Below are 18,602 nucleotides of genomic sequence, written 5' to 3' on the forward strand. Positions count from 1 at the left end.
AACCGTTTGATTGCTGACTAACGGGGTACTGTCCGGTTAGTCACAGTTACAAATCCGAGTTGACACAAGTTGCATCAAGAGAAGCATGACCGGAGAGGTAGGGGGTCGCGTCGCCACAAAAGTGCCTCACGAGTAGTCCATAAATCATGGAAGCTTCTGTAAATGTTTCAAAATTCGAATAAGAGGCTTAGGACTTATGGTTTAAGTTCAGTGAGTGAGTGAAAGTGACCTCGACCCATACGCACCTATGAAAATAAGAAGTGTACAGAAATGTTCTCAAGGACTTCGTCTCTTTTGAAGTATTCATTCTTGAAGACGTGGCATTTCACAGAGGCTAGATCAATTATTGGCGTCCTTGCCTACTGTCAAATGTCACTTTCCGACAAAGGAGCCCCGTTTGTCTCAAGGAAAGTGTTGAAAGGGGTTTATATATGTGTATTTGAGCGTAGATCTGTTATTTTCCATGTGACTGGTACACAGTTGTACGGCGTCCTTCTACAGTTTGACAACCCTGAGGGGCTAAATGTGCATTCAGATGCGATACTATCGTTTCATGAAGATAACATCTTTGGTAAGAATTACTTCCCTGTCGACGTTCGCCTTTGATATTCTTTTTGTTCTCGGTGTGCCAGTATGAGGGTGCCAATCGTCAAAGTGGTGATGTCTGCTATCTCTTATCGTCTCCGGCAGAACATTCAATGTCACACACACACACATACACACACGCACGTGTACACACAAAGAGAGAAAGTGAGAGACAGACAGACAGACACACACACATCTTAACTGGAAGTGCCAAGTAAATGCCATTTTGTGCAAACTCAGGCGATCACTCAGCATTTTAAAGCACGTCCGCACTTTTGTTTCAACACCTACTCTGTTAACTTTGTACAAAGCAATATTTCTGCCACATATCGTATATGCATGTACTGTCTGGGACTCTGCGTCAGATCGGGAACTGGAGAAACTACAAAGGATGCAAAACCGAGCCGGCAAGTTGATCCTACGTGCCCCGTACCTTACTCCATCGGCAGAAGTCCACGCACGGGATGGAAAGATGTTAAGTCAACACTTAAGCACCACAAAGCCCTACTGGTACACAAGGCCTTGAACAATCGGTTACCGTCCTACATGCGCCGGATGTTCACCTACTGCAGGGACAGAGCTACCAGGAGCACTAGACTCAGTGCTTCAGACCTCCTTGTGGTACCGATGCCATTGAGAGAGGTCTACAGGAGGTCCCTAGCCTACTCCGGTTCGCTGATATGGAACTCCTTAAGCCCCCGTCACAAATAAGAAATTCAGCTCGGCCGACGTCTTGGCGAGCTTCAAATGTGCATTTTCGGCCGAAGTACGGCCGACGTCCTGTCGATTACGCGGGCTTCGGGCGATTTTTAGAAATAAAAGTTGATCCAAATATTAGCCTTTTTTCCAGGTTAGTTGATACTGACTTCGTCCATGTCCAAGAGATGGTACAATCTCATGGGGGATTTTTAGTTTTTAGTGTTCGACGGACGTCGCCCGAGACTTTCATTGGAAAATACGGTCGGCGCTCGGGCGATTTTGAAATTCGGCGAGCGTCGGGCTATCTACAAAGTCGGCCGACGCTCGCATGAATTGTGACGCCGGCTTTATCGCAGGCCGCTAGGGCAGCAACTTCCATTGTAACCTTTAAAGGACTCAGTAACTGACCCTTATGAACGATTATCGACTTATCGATTAATGACTCGACGAATTATCATTTGTTATTTTTGTGTTTTCACTATTTATATATTCTTTGTATTATTGATATAATTTCGATTCACCTTGTTTGACCAAACATTTAGTTTTCTATTTATTGTTATGTTGACCCCTTGACACTCCTCATCTCGACCTCTATGAAAAGCGGCCCTAAGGGCCGATTAGAGTATGTTTCGAGAATAAATAAAGGCACAAACAAACAAACAAACAAACAAACACACAGACGCATGCACACAGACACGCACAGTCACGCGTACACACAGAGAGACACACACACACAGACGCACACACAGAGACGCACACGCAGACACGCGTACACGGAGAAAGTGCGAGAGAGACAGACAGACAGACAGACAGACACACACACACAGCCGCACATACACACAGACACACACACAGACGCGCGTACACAGAGAAAGTGAGAGAGAGAGAGACACACATTTTGGAACTAGCCAACTGAACAGGAAATGTTACCACCTGGTTGCCCTGTTTGATTAGGAATTCAACTAAAGTTTACTATTCTATAGCCAGCGTATTTAGTCGGGAGGAGACTACATCTTGAGATTCACTTGTCGTGGATAAAAAATCAGATAAGAGAAAACTACGTTACACACCCAACAATTATGACGATATTAGATACATGCAAAGTCCCGATAAAGATCTCATGTGTGAAAGGTATGCATGTGTGTGTGGGGTGGGGTGGGTGGCTTTATTAGTGTTCTTGTGTTAAAACCCATTTCGGTGCACATCCGGTTGCAGTGAAGTCCAAACTCACTCACAACATCTCATTTCCAGGTCGTTCAGTGTAATATGACTAGCTGCTGTCGCGCCGCGTGCCTGCGAAGTCGGTGTGTTAGGCCGAAGGGTGGTTATACCGTCTATGCAGATAACGTACAGATTTGATATCTAGCCCATTTGTGACAGAGTTTGGTGGTCGTAGCTTTTACACAGATTGACATTTGCGGTCCTAAATTGACGGGCTTTTAAAATCTAATGAATCGTCAGTGTCGGCGGTCACTTTGTTGTTGACGAATCGTCATTTTTTGTCTTTTAGTAATGCCCACTTCCACAAAGCACTGTGTGCTTGTTTGTTTGTTTGTTGGTTGGTTGGTTGGTGCTAATGATATAGCCCTAGATGTCATGAATGTGTTTTGTAGTGCTTGTTTTGTGTGTTGATACAAGGTTTGTCAGCAGGAATACAGATTTGCATGATTAATGATTTACAGGGCGCTGTCTGGGCTAGTGACAGTTACAAATTCGAGTTGACACCACTCATTGCCCTCTCATCACGTAAAGTATGTCCCCGGGGCTGTAGCTTCACCACAAAAATGCCACAGTCTCCTTAAATCATAGAAACAGCTATTGATGACCATTAATGCGTATAAGATACCTCACACATGCGAGGTATGAAATGGTTTAAAATCAGAACTCCAATGAAAACAACAACAAGAGGACCTAGGTGAAGGACGTCGTGTCTTTTGGGAGATAAGAATCTTAAAGACTGCTGGCATTTCCCTGGGGCTTAATTGGTCAATTATATGCGTCCTTCTGAGGCCTTTTGTTCAACTGCCACTTTCCAACAAAAGAGTCTCTTTTGTCTCTAGTGAAGTAAAGATTTATATGTTGTGCATTTATAGCTTACGTCGATGTGACTCGTGCACTAAGAATGATAATAAAGTTTATTTGTAAATTCTTGTTAAGAGCTTGGTAGACGCTCGGGAGATATACATATGACCATGGACAGTTATTGATGTTCTTGATCTAGACTAGTCGGGTTCGAAAATCCCGACTAAGAAAATCAACAAGGAAACGTCGACAAGGAAGTAGTTCTTATCAAAGATGGAATCTTAATGAACTCTGGGTGCACATTTAACCCCTCGGGCATGTCAAATTGTAGAAAGCCACTGTTCACCCACTGCACATGCGCAAGCTGAGACTTTGCCATGAGACATTCTGTGTACATTCTGATCTCAAAGGGGTTGGAGGGTCAGGGTCAGGCTCCACCCCCTTGACGGTAGGCGCCCTCTGGCAGGAAATACAGGAACTGCACACAGGAACACACACAGGAACACACACACATACATACACACACACACACGCACACATACACACACACAAACACACACACACACACAAACACACACACACACACACACACACACACACATACACACACACACACACACATACACACACAGAAGACCGAAGTGAAAGGTTCTCAAAGACGTCGTGTCTTTTGGAATACTAATGGCTTCTTCCTTGGGGCTTGGTGAATCATAGGCGTCCTCCTAAGGTCTTTCAACTGTCACGTTCCAACAGAGGAGCCACTTTTGTCTCCACCAAGTGCTGGAAGGGTTTCATTTATATAACATTTGTATTTCAGCGTCTATCTATGACTTTCTGTTTCTATTTATGATGAGACTGCGACACAACTACAAACCTAAAAAGATTTATTGACATTTCCTTCCCTGTTGTGCACACAGTGATGCAGTCCGGCTTCGCTTTTCTGGAGGCTGGCTCCGTCCGGAGTAAAAACACAACCAACATCCTCATCAAGAACATGCTGGACATATGTGAGTAGCGAAACGTCTGTCGTTTCCGTCTGCATATCCTTCATATGTATCTAAGTATGTTTTATATTTGCACATGTCGAAATACAAAGCTTCTGTATCTGTATCATACAGACACAGATCAAATGTTTATTTATTTTATTTCACACTTTAAAAAAATAGATAACGTTGGGTAACCTAAATTCGGGATTTTTCCGATAATGGTTGACTGAAATCAATCTAGCAGAACAATAAACCATCCTTTTTTTCTATTATTCTGTCAGTATCATGTACTATCTTTGCACTAATCATATATATGGTAGATTTTGTCTCTAGTCGTGCTGACACCATAATATTTCAACTTGAAACTACCGTGCGCCGCACGCACAATTGTGGTGCTGTCGGACAGGGGGGCACATTAATTCGGGAGAGAAGATTCGTCTTGAATATCTTACCGCTAATCACATTTTATACAGCAGCTATTCGTTCTATCCTTGGCTTGAGGAGAGTGCTATGGATATAGACGTGTCCAAGTAAAAAAAATACACGAAGAAACGGCCGTACCGCACACATCAGGCCAGTTCGGGAACAACCCGTGTGTTGAGTCGGTAGAACTTCACTCAAAGTCGGCCCATCGTCATCATCGGGCAACGTGTAACGTTACATAATTCATGGAATGTTAGCTGGATGCCGTAGCAATGTGTTCCTTGTTGTGTTAGGAGCAAACTTTGAGGAAAATATCTTCCTCAGTCCACTATCACACGCAGCATTTAGACAAAAAAGTGTTCCTCACAAACCTTTGTCGTCTGCTTGACAACAGGATTCTGGTTAACAATATGGCGGCGGGAAAATACACGTGCCGTAGGTTGTAGCAACAGAGAGGAGTTTTGATGATTGATCACACTTAGAATATAGTTGCAGGTTAGCAAAAGAGATTGTAATAAGTTGTCTTATAAATAATTGTGTTTAGCAGGCAGGAGATGTGACATTTGTCTTATTAACCAGCGAACAACCGTGCTGGGTGATTCTCCCACGAAGCCCCCAGACTCTGTCAATAAGGGACGGAGAGTTTTTGACGTCGCCAACTTCTAATGCATGGTTATCGAAGCTTTTCAGCCAGTGTTCTGAATACGTTAGTCTATCTGCTTTGCATTGCTGGCGTTATAACTGATTTTTCATGTAGCACATATCCCTAAATACCCCGTTTTCGAAAAATCCCGACTTTAAGTACCCCACGAATTTAGGTTACCCAACGTTACATAACAATGAATTTACAAATGAGAATATGACAGTGCCGTGCAAAAAAGGTTGAAAGCTATGTGCTTATGTTAAAAATACCTAGTGTGACCCAAATCAAAAGCGACCGGTTTTGCCCATTGTGCAGTCATCACGGGCCTGTGCTACTGGATGTTCGGCTTCGCCTTTGCGTTCGGTCAGGTCGGGAACCCGTTCATCGGGCATTCGGACTTCTTTGCCGGGAGTCTCCGGTACTCGCCCGACCCGGCCTTCTGGCTCTTCCAGGTTTGTTCGTTTGATTATTTTGTGTGTGATTTCATCAACATCTATGGACGTTTCAGAGGCATTGACTTATTCTTTTGAAGCCGTAGCGTAATGTTTGAGTCGAAAAGTATCATTAATGCTTTTTCGCAGGCTGACAGGGCATTGTGATCATCGGGTCACCAGTGGTATTGAATAGAATAGTCGAAAAACTCAACCAGAGCTCCTCACGCACAGCCCCGAGTCGACTCTGAAAACTTGTCTGTAAATCGAGCAAATTAAATGTGTGCGTTTTTCCAGTTCGTGTTCTGCGCCACCGCCACCACCATCGTGTCGGGGGCAATGGCCGAGCGGACGGAGTTTGTCTGTTACCTGGTCTACTGCGTCGTCATCGGAGGTGGGATTTTTTTCTTTTCTTTTTTTTACTTCGCTTTTTGACAGACAGGGCCGACGTGGCGCTGCACTCAAGTTTTTCATAACTTATTTTAACAGTGCCACGTACGTACATAAAACAATATACCCATTTTTTCACATGGGTGGAGTGAGGAAAGTCGTATAAAGTGGATTTCCCAAGGGCACAACATCGGTGGCACCAGGGGGATTCGAACCTGGGACCACCCTAGTGAGATTCCGAGAGGTCTTTCGGACCCACCTTATGATACGTATATCTGATATTTTTTAGTATGCGCCAGTGTTCAGAAACATCATAACGCAGGAAGATATGAACGTGTGGTTTTGGTAGATAAGTATTAAAGCTGTAGGACCAGGGAAGAGTTTTATTATGTCCTCCTTTGAAACTGAAATGTATCTGGACTTGCTCGCATTGCTGTCGCGAATTTCTGGTTCTACATACGTCTTGCTCTTTGGCTCTAGATGAAGGAAGTGTTAATGATTCATCTCGTCGGCAGTTGGGTCTAGAATTTAAGCAAGGATCGACTAGGCCTGTGAATGTTAACAGGATAATCATAATAGATTTCCACGACGTTTTGTCATCTCGATGAAAAACGTGTGTTTGCTTGTTTGTGTTTCCGGATATTGCAGTCAGCAAGAACATTTGAATGGATTATGATGATATTTGGTATGTGGATTAGTCTTGGGAAGACGAAGGTCAAGGTCGATTTTGGGCCCCCCTGGTATGTGCCTTGGCACTGCAGCAGAACTTCCGGCTTTTGTTTCTTTTTACCTGGACCTCCTCTGGTTTTAATTTTTTGCTGTCAGATAGCTTGTGATGTAAGGAATTAGTGGTACAGGTTTGGGCCCAAAGCAGCTTGCACTGGAACTGCAGGGGCGTTTTTACTAATGTATTACTACAGATACAAATGTACTGTTATGATCATGACTCCACAGGGTTCATGTACCCGGTGGTGACGCACTGGGCGTGGTCTGACGTAGGCTGGCTGGCTAACGGGCCCAACGGCATAGTTTACAAGGTAGGAGTTCACTGATAATTCTACCTATCTGTGAATAAGTATGTATGACACATGTACAATACAGAATAGACCAAACAGCTGGGTGAATTCTCTTCAGAGTCAGACGCCCAATACTGTTAGTACCCTTCATCAGTGAGAATGAGCATGGAGACAAGTGTGAAGACCCGGTTACACATAGCCGAACATGGCTCCCGACCATCAGACAACCAAGGTTGGCGGTAGGTCGGGAGCAGCCTGACCAGTTTTAGATTAAGGTCTCATTCCTGTATTACTCCGAGTTTGTTCCCTGAAAGAATCCGTACCCCAAAAAAATGAACGGCTGCATGAACGTGTGTTTATATCGATGGGAAATTCCCTTTTAGCCAGCCCAACTGATCTTAAACGTCAAACTGATAAAAGCTTGGTTGTAACTGAAGAAAATTAGCAGGCAAAGTTCGGCAGCCGCACGCGAGGTCGGACGTGCACAGCCCGGCATTGTGGGTGATGCGGCCATGCGCTTTCAGCTGGAAAAGTGCCTTTTTGGCGGTGTAGCTAAGTGCAGTTTGTAATTGCTATAAAAAGAGATTGTATGTAGTGAAACAGTTGGCAATGTTTTTGCATGATCTAGGGTAAATGTTCTCAATATAGATTGAATAACATAGCATTTTCTATAGCTTTATTACGAACACCCATGTAAAACACGTAATATAACATGTATGCCTATGGGGCGAAAAAACTCATGAATGAGACCTTAAGAGTCAAATTTGACTCCTAAACACACCCTGACCAGTGCTGACTTACTCCCAACCAACAGCCAACCAACGGCCAACCTATTCCAGACCTCCCGTCCACAGCCGAATGTTTTGAAAACTCATAGCCGACCTAGCTCCCGAACCACTCCCAACCATGGTTGGGGGAAGGCAGAGAGGCCATGTTCGGCTATGTGTAACTGTATTTCCAATGACCGGGGCTTAACTAATGTATACATGATTTTCTGAATTGATATAATAATAGGTGTTTGTGATCGTAAGATCGTGAAGATTATCAATGACTATGATCTACCCTTGTATAACCATTGGAACCATAATCAAAACATTGAAACTTACTTCGTAAAAAGCTATTGATATGAGCGATAACAACAGCATATTTCCCGCTGTTATATTCCACAGGATTTTGCGGGAAGCGGAGTTGTTCATGTGGTGGGCGGGACCACTGCATTTGTGGGGGCGAAGTTACTGGGCCCGCGCATCGGTCGCTTCAAGGACGGGCAGGCGGTACAGATCTCTGGACACACCGTACCGGTAAGAACCACTAACGTTAACTTTTCTCCGAAAGTCTTAGATTTATATACTACTTACCTGTCGCAACCGCTTTTGTGACAGCAATAGCATATTATATGTATTTTCATACTCACCATCCTTATGTGCTTTAGCACTGCCATGACGCACTTGGTTAAGAAGCATTACGACTTTTTGAACACTACTTGACGTCTAAGGCGTCAACGCTCTGGAACCCGTCAAGTCGTCCACAACGTCCCACAGAAGAACCCTCCTCCCAGCCACCGTTAAACTCTGGAACTCTCTGCCACAGGACATCGTGTCTCTTAAGGACAAATGCAAATTTAATGCAATCACCTGACTTCGGTTGGGGAAAGTCGTATTGAGGTCACCTGGTTGCGCCGAATGGCAGCCGCCCAGACCCTTGCGACAGTTCCACAAAATGCAAGTGTGGATAATATATTACATATGTTGTGTAGTGTGTGAAACCTGTAATACCCTGCATCAATTCAGCGCTAGAAAGGCTGCCATTGCGAGTAATTTCTGACCAATAAAAAACATTATTATTATTATTATTATTATTATTATTATTGTTATTATTATTATTATTATTATCATTATTATTATTATTATTATTATTATTATTATTATTATTATTATTATTATTATTATTACTATTATTATTATTATTATTATTATTATTATTATTAAATATCTGTCTATACCGTCCTGTCATGTCTGCAGCTGGTCGCCCTCGGTGCCTTTATCCTGTTCTTCGGGTTCCTGGCCTTCAACGGCGGGTCTCAGGCGTCCATCTCCGGCGCGGGGGACGGGCAGGTCGTCTCCAACGCCATGGTCAACACTCTCGTGTCGGGGGCAGCTGGAGGTGAGGTATTCAGTACTAGTCTTGAGAGAGAGAAATGGTTTATTATTTCATATTAAAAAAGCCATTGCAGCACAAGTGCTGAATTGCAGCCTTTGCACAAATGCCTTTACATGTTCTCAGGACTTAAAAGGCATTACACATTGAATAAAAGTGTTTCAATAAGATTATACGTTTACGTTAAGTCTATCTAAAACACCAACATATACAGACATTTAGCAGCAGTCGTTTAAAAGACGAACGCAATATGGTAGTGTACTGTTTGCCATGCGCTGTGTACGACACTTAAACTGTGATAGATTGGTACTGTTTCTGAGTGTTCTGTTGTGGACATCCGCCCTTCGTGATGGTAGCCAAGCACGGTATCTGTTACTACCTATGAGAGACCGAGCAAACTTTAGGCACAGTTCGTCACGTCTGGCATCTAATCTAGAAAGGCCAGTGATGTCCAGAGCCTTGAAATCTTGTATGAAGGAGCCCAACACCTTGGTTGTTGAATAAACGCAAGGCTTCATCTTCCTGCGTTGGAAATATTACGCACAACCTAGACGACTGTCATATTCATTTATACATATCTAGCTCTTTTCTAAAAAGAAATAGAATCATCTCTGACGCAAACAATTGATGTAAACTTAGTTTCCTGTGTATCACGTAATACATGTTCCATAAACGTGATAAGCAATACAAAAAGGAGAACCAGCTGGTGGAAACTAAGGAGGATGGTACCCAGGTTCATCAATCCATACCTAGCCGACACACGCATTTCGCGGTCTGCCTATATCAATCGTTCGCAGGTATCAGAGTCTGATGCATGGCGGCTGCAGACATGCATAGGGCTCGCCAGTCTGGTCTACTCTCGGCATAGACCTTCCAGTTGTTTCTGGTGACTCCCAGCCCCTGGAGTGTGTTAAAGATCTGGTCTTCCCATCTTCCTCTAGGGCGACCTCTAGGTCGCTTCCATGACGGGTTGGGTTCTGATGAAATCAGTTTGATGGCGTCCTGAGTAGGAAGTTCTAGGAACCTCCCTGGAGACGTGACCCAGGAAGATCATCTGTTGCTTGGTGATTTTACAACTAACCTACATACGTGTTTCCATACTCCAGGGCTTGTGGCCATGATGGTGAAACGGTCCGGACTGCTGGGCGGGGTGAACTGGAGCTTGCTGACCTCCATCAACGGCGCCCTGTCAGGCATGGTGGGTATCATCTACTCCCTTGTTCTTGTTTGCGTACTAAAGAACACCCCTTAGTTGAGGTAAAGCGTGGCGTCGTGTGGCGCAAGCGTAGAGCGCGCGGCTGTCAAACAATGGGACAAGGGATCTAATCCAGGGTTGTGCCCAGAGACATGTCCGAACTTGCACCCCGACGTTGTGCCCTTGGGAAAGGCACTTAACACGACTTTCCTCACTTCACTCAAGTGTAAATGAGTGCCTAGCTCATCTAGGGGTAGGGACGTCCCTCGGATAGGACGTCAAATGGAGGTCCCGTGTTTGGGGAGAGCCACACCCCGCGCACGTTAAAGAACCCACCACACCTTTCGAAAAAGAGTAGGGGCATGCCCCGGTGTGCGATGGTCCAAACCTTACAGTCCGGTCTGGGATGACATCTTGAAAATGTGATAATTCACCTGTTATGTCAATCCTTCCACAAAATGTAGTAAATCTAAAAAAGTAAAGCATTCAGGCGTTTTACTGCACTTATTGGCGCTTCCTCATGTGGCTTGCGACTTCCTCTCTGAACTCCTCCAGATTTTGCTCTCGTGTTACGGAGTACGGTAAAGGGTTCTAATCTGTGGCAGTTCTTGGGAAATAAGAATATCTGTAGCAGTCCTTGTGGAAGGGGACTGTTTTCAGGCAGAGGTTGGGGTTCGGCTTGTTTTTGACGTCTTCTTAGACATTTTTGTCGGGATTTCTATTTTGTCACGGTTTCTTTATGTCACCAACATAGCGAAACCGTGACAAAATAGAAAGCACGACAAAAATGTCTAAGAAGACGTCAAAAACAAGCCGAAACCCAATATCTGCTTAGGGAGTAGGTAACTACAATGTATGATCTAAACATGGTGCATGAGCATTCACGTGACTATCACGCAATTGGGCGTCCCGGCGACGTTGTTCATAGACCCATATGAGGAAAAACTTATTTATGTCTACAGCAACTTTTTTTTTTCTCTCCCCATATCTAGAGCTATACATAAGAGCGAGACGACAAGAAGTTCCTCAAATGCTTAGAAGCATTGTTCGTGCGCTCCGAATAACGGGTAGCCATCTTGGATCCCCCTCCCAAACTGCTAACCTCCATATTATAACATTAATCCGACGGGTTACATACATCCGCCACTTTGAAAAACAGTGGGTTTGAGAGATCTCTAGTGCAGCACCCCCCTGGTATGCACAGTTTAGATATACAGGAGTGCATTATACTGGGTGACGTTAGGTTGGAGATCTGTTTGGACGTATCTTTTTTACTAGACTTTATATTATGTTACTAGACTTTATATCCCCATAAAGCGAAGACTGCATCCGTTCTGGAAGTTATTACTTGTAGACTCAGTAAAGCCTCCCTCTCACTGGACCCGCGGCACGCTGGCGGCGTCGCTGCGTACTAAACTGGACTTGTGTTACCCTTGACTTTATAATGGGAATACCGTTCAAAAAGTACAAGTATGACCAAAAAAGACAACAAAACACACAAGGCTTATAAAGATCCGTTTTTTGTCAATGAAATTCGTTGAGTGCTTTGTCAGTTCGATCGGCCGCAGCGACGCTGCAAGCTTGCCGCGGGTCCAATGTAGACTCTACCAGCCTCTGCGGGTCGCTGGGAAAATAGTAGAAATTGGCCAAATAGAGTCAACTGTATGAAGGGGTCGGCTATGGAGATAGGGCAAATATGCAACCCTGCGAATAAAACCCTCCATGGCCAAAGTCCCCCGGCAAATGTTCTCTCTATAGCCGACGCGGTTAGTCTGGTAGAGACTAGGTCCAGTGAGAGCGGCCTTAAAGGTGCCCTAAGCGATTTCAGGGGGTAAAACGTGAAATATTCTGGGGAAAACATTTCTGTTTTGTGAGGTTGAAATTGACATTTGCTTCCCCATATCAGCACATCTGCATCATTATTTCAGACTTTGGGCATTTAAAAATAGCACAGAAGCAAGCCACAAAAGGAGTATCTTATTTATTGGGTCCCCCAAAAAATCAGCCCAGAATCTAGCCGTAACCGTTTTCTGTCGACAATTTTCGGTAAGTTCCGGCAGCGTGACGTCACAATGTTCAAGGACATTGAGCCATGACCACGTGATTATTTCTTCGGCTGCGTTCGGGACTTATCGGTCAGAATCGTGCATGTTCGGAAGATTTGAAATGATGGCTGGCCTCCAAGTGCTCAGATTTTCAAGGAGTTCCCACCACACAACGACATCACATTTTTGCTCCATGATGGTCGATATGTGATGGTATAGTGTTATCTAAACTTACTACGGATAGAAATCAGAAAAAAAATTGATTTTGAATATATGACTTTCAGCGCCCTAATATTGCTTAGGTTGCCTTTAACAGATCAGACTGCATTGTCCGGCTACAGGTTGCCATCTGTGCTGCGGCGGACTCGGCCTACTCCTGGGGCGCGCTGGTCATCGGGGTGGTGGCCGGGTTTGTCTACTGCGCATGGTCCAAACTCGTGGTCAAGCTGGGGGTGGATGACCCTCTGGACGCCGTAGCAGGTACCGACGTTGCCGTGACAAGTTTTGTTTGTTTGTTTATTTATGTTGCCTGGTGAAATCTTCACTACTGCTTCAGTACATCGTTTGTTGCAACCATACACACATTTACAGTGAATCATAAAAAAAGATATAGAAAAAATATATTTTTTTCCTTTCGAAATTCAACTCTTCTGAAACAATGTAACATACCAGGGGGCCCAAAATGAACATCACCTTCGTCTTCCCATCACCTAACCATGTACCAAATTGTCACTAAATATTCACGACTATTATTACAGAGGTTCCTTAGTTGACTACCAAAAGCCGGACACACACACACTTCTCTAGCCTCCTTCGCAGACTTCCTAGAACGGCGGCGTATACTGTATATTGGGGGGGGGGGGGGGGGGGGGGCGCAAGCAAGGGAGTTGTGTAACCTAAATAAGATGGCGGTCACCCCTCAGCTACATAACTCCCTTGTGTGCGCCACCCCCCCCCCCACCCCCCAACATATGCCGCCGTTCTAGGAAGTCTGAGAAGGAGGCTACACTTCTTCAGGATTTCCAACATATACATAGTCTAAGATATTCTCAGAAAGTGTTCAACTAAATTCTGTCCCTTCCACGTACGTCCTCAGTTCACCTGGGAGCCGGACTGTGGGGTGTCCTGGCCGCGCCAATCCTGGCCAGCGATGTCGGACTCGTGGCAGAAGACAAGCAATATGCCCTCCTGGTAAGGCCCCCATTCCACTAGACGGCGATCGCTCTGCGCTCTCACTGCGACCTAAACCGGATTTGTGTAACCCTTGACGTCATAATTGGTATGATTGAAAAGACAATAAAGCACACAAAGCGAAAGAGATTGTTTTTTTCATCTATGAAATTCGTTGAACGCTCTGTTAAGTTTTAGGTCGCAGAGAGCGCGGCGAGAGCGCCATCCAAGTGGAATGGGGGTATAAGAACGAGCGAAATACTGTCAAACTTGGTCTCAACAACTACTAAGTATTCAAGGGGCTGAGAAAAAATTGCCCCAGACAAGAGGGTCTTAACTTTGCAAAATTGGACGGGGCTGTTTTAATTTGGCTTATGACTAGTGTATGTGTGTGTGTTTGTGTGCATGTGTGTGTGTGTGTGGTGTGTGTGCGCGCGCGCGCGTTTATGTTGATGTGGTGTGTGTGCGTCTGTTTGTGTGCATGTGTGTGTGTGTGGTGTGTGTGCGCGCGCGCGCGTTTGTGTTAAGGTGGTGTGTGTGCGTCTGTTTGTGTGCACGTGTGTGTGTGTGCGTGTGTGTGGTTGTCTTTTTTTGTGTGTGTGTTTGTGTGTGTGTGAGAGTGTGTTTGTGTGTGTGTGTGTTTATGTGTGTTTGTGTGTGGTTGTCTGTGTGTGTGTGTTACGTTAGGAAAATTACCTCTTGTTTCTCTGTCTCTCTTCTCCCTCAGCTGTTCGGTTGGAACCTGCTGGGAGCCGTGGTGATCATGGCGTGGTGCGTGCTGGTGTCCGGACTCATGTTCGGCACACTCAAGGCGTTCGGCATCCTCAGGGTGCCGCCCGAGATTGAACTCAGGGGTAACGTTCGTTTCTTCGTTCGGATCTTAAGGTTTCCTCCTTGGCCGATGCTTCGGTCACGTTTGCTCCGGTGCCCGAAGGGGGTGTAGTCCCGGCTGGGCCCCGAAGCCGCAAATTTGTCCCGGTGAACTGCCAGGTACAGGGGTGTTCGTACGATAAGCTCAGGGTCCCCGGTTGATTTTAAGTCCAAGTCAAAGTCACCGCGGGGCCCGGCCGCGCCCAAAAGTAGCCCGGTAGCCACAGGGTGTCCCACGGGACCACGGAGGGGTCACTCCCAAAGGCGAAAAAAAGCAGCCCGTCAGCTATCCGGAGTGGACTATCTGGAGGGGCCACTTTTTCCAATGTGACTGAAGCATAAATCGGCATTTTGAATTTCCATAGTTTTCGCATTAGTAGATAAAAAAAGAACTGTAGTTGTGCTGAATGTTGATAGTTGGTTGTGAATGAGTTATAAAAATGATTTTTGACCATATGGATGACGTGCTTTAGCGTAAGCAATAATGGCGGACACGTGACTTCGATGGGTCAGACGGGGGTGATGTAGACTTCAAGTCACCTTTGAGGCTTTGATCCATCACGAGTGTCACGTGTTCGGGAGGTCACGTCACAGAAGTAATTGATCTTTTTTTCTGAAGAAGAATGAAGTAACAAGAGTGCATTTAGTTAAATGTCCATCCCCTTTGAATTGAAAGAGAAGCCTCTTTTTGTAGTGTAACAACGTGTTCGATACAGTTTCCCCGTTCTTAAGTGGACATTTGAAAAATCTTAAATGACTCACCTGCTACTTTTCAAGCCTCTTTTTGTAGCGTTCGATACAGTTTCCCCGTTCTTAAGTGAAGAGTTGAAAAATGACTCGCCTGCTATTTTACAGGCCTTGACATCCCTAAGCACGGCGAGCCGGCCTACCCGACCGAGAGTTACGGGCACGGGTGGACCATCATGCCGCCGGACCACAGCCCCGACCTGTACGGGCCGGACGGCAAGCCGGCCCGCCCGTATGGACCGGACGGCGCGCCGGACCGATTCCCGCAGCCAGTGTACCTCAAAATGAACAATGGTTAGTCCGCACTTCAATGTCCTTTTTTTTCATTCAAGTGAAGAACATTGCAGACGTAGTCGTGACGCCTTCATCCGGGTAATTCACTACAAATCACCCGGATGGGGGCCTGGCGAACCTCCATCTCGTATCAGCCATACAGTGATTTACACCATTTACCCGGACGGGAGAACTGGCGCATCCCCGTCTCGTATCAGCCAACGATTGGGTATGTCTCCCCGTAAGGGGCGCGGTATAACCCCGACGGTGCGTAAGCACGTCGACCGATGATGATGATGATGAGTGGTGACGCACTCTTATTATATTAACGCCACCACTAAAACATACATGCACAAGACATACAAGTGAAAAGATCAGAATACAAACTTGTAACAAACAGTATGAACTAAGTTATAACGAAATATATATATAATGAATGAACTAATAAATATGCTAGAAACAAATGATTCGATATGACAACAAACATTCATGAAGGCGGATGTCCGGTCGTTTTACCCAATGGCGAAATGTTTCATTGAACACACTAAAGCTGAGACTTAGAGGAAAACCAGGAATCAATGTCACTTGAACTAATGATGTAGACTGTAGATGGGGAAATTATCAACTGCTAGTTATTATTCACATAGGAGGGTACAAGTATACAATATCTGACAACTAGAAGGCTGCTTTCCAGACACGTCCTTATAAATAATTTGAGAACTCCAAAAGCATTCATATTAACGTTACGTGTAACTTTATCTTTCACAGCAGGCGTGGAGTTTTGATAACGCCAGTTTGTTTTCTGATTACGTACTGCTTTCTGGTTGTTTCAGTTTCAGTTTAGTTTCAGTTTAATTGGTATCAACCTGCATGTAACAATTCCAGACATGTGCCACAAGTGGCCGTGATCAGTACATGGCAGGGATTGGGGAAAAAGTAGGAATTGAACTTGATTCTTCCCTTCACGTCCTCAGGACCTCGTCCAGTATCTCGTCCTCCTTCGCGCAGCAGCGGACGTCACGTGTACAACCCCAGCTCGGTGCCTCCAGTCACCTACTTCAACCATGGCGCTGTCGTGGAGGACACCTACATGTGAGCATCACGTGTCCTGCAGGACACCTACATGTGAGCATCACGTCTTCTGCAGGACACCAACATGTGAGCATCACGTGTCCTGCAGGACACCTACATGTGAGCATCACGTGTCCTGCAGGACACCTACATGTGAGCATCACGTGTCCTGCAGGACACCTACATGTGAGCATCACGTGTCCTGCAGGACACCTACATGCGAGCATCACGTGTCCTGCAGGACACCTACATGTGAGCATCACGTGTCCTGCAGGACACCTACATGCGAGCATCACGTGTCCTGCAGGACACCTACATGTGAGCATCACGTCTTCTGCAGGACACCAACATGTGAGCATCACGTGTCCTGCAGGACACCTACATGCGAGCATCACGTGTCCTGCAGGACACCTATATGTTAGCATCACGTGTCCTGCAGGACGCCTACATGTGAGCATCACGTGTCCTGCAGGACACCTACATGCGAAAATCACATACACGACTGTCTGCACAGAGAGGAACAGGGTAATACTCACTACTTTTAGCTACTTTCTGCATATCATGGAAATGGAAATGGTTCTGAATTTAGTTTCGATTTACCTCATGACCTAAACAAAGGCGCTTTAAGCATGCAAAACATTCCATGGCATTGTTCTCTGTGACTACTTGGCGTAGCTAGCAATTCATCGAAGAGGTAACAGTATATAGCGTACCTGTAGAAGAATAGATTGTGAAACCTTGTTTACAACACTATAAAGGTGTTAATGATAAGATTATTGAATACATGTAGATTGATACCTTCTTATTTTGCAATTTTTATCAATATCTCTGGGAGTCGGTTTGAGCCGCATAAATTATATAGCTAAGCCGCAGTATTTGTGCATATATTTCATCTACCTTTTGACTAGATACGTCTGTTGTTAAGCCTCTATCACCTCTACACTATTCATTCTATCTTATGATTTTTCAATAATTCGTTTAAGTTTCTATAATTGTACTTTAGATGTACTTTAGTTATTTCCGTTACTGGTCCATGGTTCAATACTTTTTGTTATTTCTTTATTTTGCTTCACCATTACAATTAATGGAGGGGGAGACAAAACATGTGATGTATATCAAAATCACCTTTACCAGTTTCTCCTCTGGACAACTTACACAATACAGACATAAATAGTGAGATGAAAATGTACAAATAACAATATCAATTGCAATGAATAAATAGACGTCGAGGAGAACATTTGTACGAAACCATCAAGTCGACTTGTGATAACTACTCTATTTCATGTATGTTAAATGCACAATTCAGCGTCCCAGCTTGACATTGCAATTTCATCACCGCCGTCTACTTTAAAGAATTATGACTCATAATTTCAATCAATCAGTTATATTTGCAAGTTCTTGATCGAGGGCTAATTGCAACATGTACCGGTTTTTAGAAAAAAGGATAAGTACAGTGCTATGCAAGATGATAATGGTAACATGTGGAACGGTGGACTAAACTACTTCTGTAATACATGTTGGTTAAAAAATTGTGACCATAAAATGAGGGCTTAAGGTTCATAGGGAATTATTAGCATAATTCATCGTTCACGGGGAAAGTATTTTCTGTAATTTTACAATAAAGTTGTAGCAATGATTGAACCCGCTTGACACTTTGGTGTTTTATTTCGACATAGTTGCGTATTTTTGTTTATCTTTTAAATTATTCATAGAAAAACTTTATTCAGTAACTACATGAATACACAAACATACAGCATAGTTGCGTATGGTGGCGTCGGATGGCCGAGTGGCTAGGCTACCGGACTCAAATTGAAGGTTCTTCTTCACCATCTATCTATCTATCTATCTATCTATCTATCTATCTATCTATCTATCTATC

The 18,602-nt window shown here is 44.6% G+C and overlaps 1 protein-coding gene across 1 annotated transcript in view; it reads left to right on the plus strand.

Moving 5' to 3' along the window:
- Positions 1 to 18,364, plus strand: part of LOC136448397 (putative ammonium transporter 1) — a 24,394-nt gene extending 6,030 nt beyond the window's left edge. Inside the window, exons 3-14 of the mRNA XM_066447846.1 lie at positions 4,224 to 4,313; positions 5,674 to 5,810; positions 6,087 to 6,183; positions 7,134 to 7,216; positions 8,365 to 8,496; positions 9,217 to 9,358; positions 10,459 to 10,550; positions 12,934 to 13,072; positions 13,689 to 13,783; positions 14,490 to 14,616; positions 15,488 to 15,673; positions 16,627 to 18,364. Of these exons, the coding sequence (XP_066303943.1) occupies positions 4,224 to 4,313; positions 5,674 to 5,810; positions 6,087 to 6,183; positions 7,134 to 7,216; positions 8,365 to 8,496; positions 9,217 to 9,358; positions 10,459 to 10,550; positions 12,934 to 13,072; positions 13,689 to 13,783; positions 14,490 to 14,616; positions 15,488 to 15,673; positions 16,627 to 16,748 (1,442 nt within the window). The 3' untranslated portion in view covers positions 16,749 to 18,364. The remainder of the gene's footprint in view (positions 1 to 4,223; positions 4,314 to 5,673; positions 5,811 to 6,086; positions 6,184 to 7,133; positions 7,217 to 8,364; positions 8,497 to 9,216; positions 9,359 to 10,458; positions 10,551 to 12,933; positions 13,073 to 13,688; positions 13,784 to 14,489; positions 14,617 to 15,487; positions 15,674 to 16,626) is intronic.
- Positions 18,365 to 18,602: the final 238 nt, after the last annotated feature.

The sequence above is a fragment of the Branchiostoma lanceolatum genome, chromosome 14, assembly GCF_035083965.1.
Source record: "Branchiostoma lanceolatum isolate klBraLanc5 chromosome 14, klBraLanc5.hap2, whole genome shotgun sequence".
NCBI lineage: Eukaryota > Metazoa > Chordata > Leptocardii > Amphioxiformes > Branchiostomatidae > Branchiostoma > Branchiostoma lanceolatum.